The sequence below is a fragment of the Zophobas morio genome, unplaced genomic scaffold (genome assembly GCF_036711695.1).
Source record: "Zophobas morio isolate AGI-343-1 ecotype UQ-CSIRO unplaced genomic scaffold, CSIRO_AGI_Zmor_V1 ptg000144l, whole genome shotgun sequence".
In the NCBI taxonomy this organism is placed as follows: domain Eukaryota; kingdom Metazoa; phylum Arthropoda; class Insecta; order Coleoptera; family Tenebrionidae; genus Zophobas; species Zophobas morio.
The window spans coordinates 220401-224716 of NW_026972248.1; the positions used below are offsets into that span (position 1 = coordinate 220401).

The following is a 4316-nucleotide window of genomic DNA, read 5'->3' on the forward strand; positions in this document are numbered from 1 at the left end:
CCTTAAATTTTTGGCGGTAGCCGCTAGTGGTCGGAGCCTTGTTACGAAGATTGAAGGGCGGTTTCGTGCTAACCCCCCCCCCCCCCCCGGGTTGTGAAGGGCCTAAAAGAATTAAATCATGTTCATAAACTAGTTTCTAGTTCTCTTTTTAACAGTGCTCAATAGAAACGGAGAGCTTTAATAAGACACTTTATAGGGTCATTAGTACATTTCTTGTCAACTTTATTAATCATAAGTAAATTTTAAATCTTTTAAACTGCAACTGATATCTTTAGTTATTTATAGCTAACCTAATTATTGTAAGGTATTATAAACGAATAAATTTCAGCAGTTATGCTATGGTAGATACTTGCAATTAAAAATTTTAATTATAATAAAAATTATTTTTTAATTAAAAGCTTTGTAAAGTTATCATTTCAAATTTAATCTATTTAAAATGTTGAAAGAAATCTTCCGTTACTACTAAACAATATAGGAGTATAAATAATGGGATGGCGTGGTTACGTGTAAATAAATTCTTTTTATTAAAAAAAAAACAATTGTGAGCACAATAGTTTCTTAAGTACAATATTAGTATAAGATTATAACAAACTATCTATTAGTGATCAACGCATTTTCTTTATTCTAAATTTTTACAAAAAAACCGTCAATCGCAAATTAAAGGGAAATGTCATTATTTGAAAGTAGTAAAAAATTCTCGTAGCCTTAAAAATATTCAAAGTGACTTAAGTTCAACCTTTATTAGTATTTACTGATTATTATTGATTATTAGTAAAACTGTTATTGCTACTGTTAGATTTGAGAGCAAGTCTTTCACCAACGTATCTAAGATACTCTTGCACGGGAAATTCTTTATAACTAACTGCCTCGATAGACCCAAGAACTAAATTATCTAGGGTGGATGCCTGAGCAGCTTCTGAGAAATCGGTTTCTAAAGATCCTCCAAACTTTTTTTCTATTATATATGATGTTATTATTGTTAAATTAATTGCTATAGGAAATCCATAAGTACCGAGGTTGCCTTTATCCACAAACTCGAAAATCTTATCCGATTCGTCCTTTTCCAAAAAATGTATTTTCTCAACCGTTTTAGGACCCAAACTCCCTTTAATAAAATTCCACACTTTCCTCATAGCGTATGGCGTATTTAAAAGAAACACTCTAGCAAGAATCTCGGGCATGCAAACCTTGCAATAGCCAGTAGCAAAATGCAATATAAAAAAATAATACGAAAATACATTTACAATAGGAATTATGGCTGGGATCATCTGGTACTCTACATTTTTAAATATACTAAAATTACTGCAATCAACCAACACAGTAACTTTCTCACTAGGTATGCAATAGGAAACCTTATAGTAACAATAATAATAACATTAGTAGTAATATAAATAACAATACGAAACCAAATCGGTGGCGAACGTTAACAAAAAAGCAATAGTAGTAGAGTCTGTTTGACGAGGAATAAAACGGGAAACATCTGCAACTAAGCACATAGTCTTGTCTTTAGCAAGCCCGTTAAAGTGGATGCATCCCATCCGGACAAACTTCAATATATCTTCGACTTTAACTTTCTTCATACAATTCGTAAATAAATACTTAAAAACGTTAAAGGAAATTCAGCGCACCTTTTTTAATGTTTGTCTTATTGAATAGTTTTCCTTATATAGATTTAGAGCTACCGCGTAGTTGAAAGATCGGGCTTTTAAGAACCGCAATGCCGTCACAGCACTAATTGAAGGACACAATAAAGTGGCTCTGGAAGTGGGACTTCCGTTGTTTGAGTTCTGACGCATGCGGAAAAAACTCGCTGGAAGAAGTTCATCTTGATGACCATTCTCCTGATGAAAGCGGTTCACCTCATCGACGAACGAGGCCACCATCTCCTTTTGCTCGTAACTCAGATCCTCCGGCTCAATAACGGTGTCGTCAAAGACCTTCATTGGGGTGCTAGTCAACTCAAAGTTGCTCCTTTTTAAAAGGAAAGGCAAAGACCTGCTGCAACACTTTCCATTTGGAGGCTCTACCTTTATTAGATTCCCCTCCAGAAACTTGTCTTCTTAAAAGTCGCTCAAAATGGAACTTGTAAACCACCTCACCCTTCGCTACTTCACTCCTTACCATCTTTTAGGCGTAACATGAAAAAATAAGCAATAAAATGCAGCTAAGGAAGATTAAAAACTAAGTAAACTACCGTTTCTTCTTCAACGCGTCTTAGGCCGAATGGGAGGTAGCTGGCTACTAACTGGTAGAAACGTCCAAAGCGGCCCTCATAGCAACAAAGACCGCTCGAGTTCATCCACCACTGGAAGAGTGCGCACCCAGCGAGCGTGAGGCAAGCACCACTCAAGCTAGCAGAGAATGTTTGAGCAGCGTAGCGCCACAAGAGGCAGAGCACCAGCAAAACGCCTGCACACGCGCACAACAACCACAGCAGGGAACTCCAATGCCGCCATGCTTCGGGAGAAAACCACGTGACACGGAAAGTTGCGGACCTCAGTCGCTCGATAGTGCACTCAATGGAAAGTCCCGTTTGCGACGCGACTTCACTGGCAGATGTAAGGGAGGAATGCTTTTCTTTTTAGAAAACTTCATGCACGAATGTATTTTTTTAAGCCCCTGTCTGAAATTATGGGAGGAGGAAAGGGCAGCTCGATGCTCGGAGTTATTATCTTTAGCCTCTGAGTCAAAAGACGTAAGTGGCTTTAATAGGCCATTCCCTATAACGGCGTACACTTTTTCAAGCAAGAGTTCGTTATCGGATTCTTAAAATTAATTATTATAAAAAAGGTATAATTATAATTTTAATACAAAAAATAATTTTTTAAAAAAAAGCACTAAGAATTAAAGAGTGCACTGTGTTGTTGCTAAGCCACACTCTTATTTTGCTTTGTGGCCGTAATTTTAAAAGAATACAAGAACCTGCAGTAAAAGTGTTTGTGAAAATACGTATATGAAAAAAAAAAAAAATTAAAGGGATACCCCAAGGAACGAAAGAGGCAGCCAAGATTTCTTCCTCACCTTCGTTTTCCACAGGGTTGAGGACAGTCACAGAGTTAATGTTGATGTATTTTACGGTTTGAAGCGTTCCTGCCTCTTTAAGGAGAACACTGAGCTTGCTTAGCCAAGTTTCACAGGTAAACCAGTCAGAAGCACTGTACTGCCACACCTTGCCTTTTATTATTATAAAGATCTTCAATTAAGTAGGCGACGTGGTAGAAAGAAGTAGCCTGTCTACCATTTTTTAATACCACTTCAAAAGAAGTCACAGTTTCATCTGATTCACTTACAAAACTCTCCAAACTCGAGAATTTTAAAAACTTAGTTTCTTCAGATTTAGTCGAATCCGAGGTAAAAGGTAGGGTTTTAAATAACTAAAATAACAATTTAAAACAAGAAGCTTAAAAATTGAGAGAAACTACACGATCGATTTGGTTTAAAGGTATACATTTGAAATCGTAAACAGAGGAAAAGTTGCACAAATAGAGGCTTGTTAAAACAACAATTTGTTGCCTTCAAAGTTACAATATTTAAAATAAAAGTTATAGTAAAAAATCTATAAAAAAGGATAATACTTCCATATTTTAGAGTTTACTTTTGTAACCACAAAATAGTTAACAAGATATACTTCAATGTCATCATTATAGTGGAGTATAACATCAGGAATTACTGGTTTTCGTTGGTTGTGTCTTATTGGTGATAGTAAATAATATAAGTCAGTTATTAGCCAAGGTAAAATTAAGCATCTAGCCTTATATTTTCTTCAGTAGGCGCCTTAGAGGCTATGCTAGAGAAGAAATGCGGTTTTTTTAACTTAATGCTTCCTGCAAAAATCTTTTCAAAAGAAGGGTTCTTTAAAGACTTATCTTGTTCGTTCGTCGGGGAAGAGTTAGTTTTTTTAACTAAATTTAAATTTCCTAAAAAAAAGGGTATGGTTAGTGATCATTCCTATAAGATTAATAGAAAAGCAGAAAATAGTTTTGTAAAAGTGCGAAGATCTAAAAATAATAAGCTATTCAAGGAAAAGAAAATTTATAAAAAAAAACCATTTAAAAATGCCATAGTTATAAAGCGCCTTTTTTAACCTATAAAGTTTTGCTTATAAAATACTATAAAATTAATACAAAGTATTACTGTACAAAAACATGCGCTATCGTATATATAACTAAAATTATAAATAATAAGGATCAGTAATTTATTTATATATAAATGGAGTCTCCTGATGCTCGATCGAGTTTGAATAATCGAGCTCTTAAACAGGTTTTTAGCCGTCCACGAGTGCAAGGAGTGAAATATATTTTGCAATCTGATGCTAA

At 34.9% G+C, this 4316-nt stretch overlaps 1 protein-coding gene across 3 annotated transcripts; it reads right to left on the reverse strand.

The window, feature by feature from the left end:
* Positions 1 to 750: 750 nt before the first annotated feature.
* LOC135145350 (uncharacterized) lies at positions 751 to 3490 on the reverse strand. Of its 3 annotated transcripts, none has more exons than XM_064077456.1 (11): positions 3423 to 3490; positions 3239 to 3374; positions 2983 to 3174; positions 2839 to 2922; positions 2195 to 2765; positions 1996 to 2124; positions 1629 to 1937; positions 1407 to 1574; positions 1239 to 1352; positions 1013 to 1187; positions 751 to 955 (listed from the first exon to the last, which is right to left on the reverse strand). In XM_064077456.1, the coding sequence occupies exons 5-11, from the start codon at positions 2297 to 2299 to the stop codon at positions 759 to 761; spliced, it is 1197 nt and encodes a 398-aa protein (XP_063933526.1). In that variant the 5' UTR covers positions 2300 to 2765; positions 2839 to 2922; positions 2983 to 3174; positions 3239 to 3374; positions 3423 to 3490; the 3' UTR covers positions 751 to 758. The 3 variants fall into 3 exon arrangements, with proteins under 3 accessions (XP_063933526.1, XP_063933527.1, XP_063933528.1); XM_064077457.1 differs by having other exon boundaries at positions 3239 to 3328; positions 3423 to 3466; XM_064077458.1 differs by lacking the exons at positions 2195 to 2765; positions 2839 to 2922; positions 2983 to 3174; positions 3239 to 3374; positions 3423 to 3490 and having other exon boundaries at positions 1629 to 1971; positions 2028 to 2092.
* Positions 3491 to 4316: the final 826 nt, after the last annotated feature.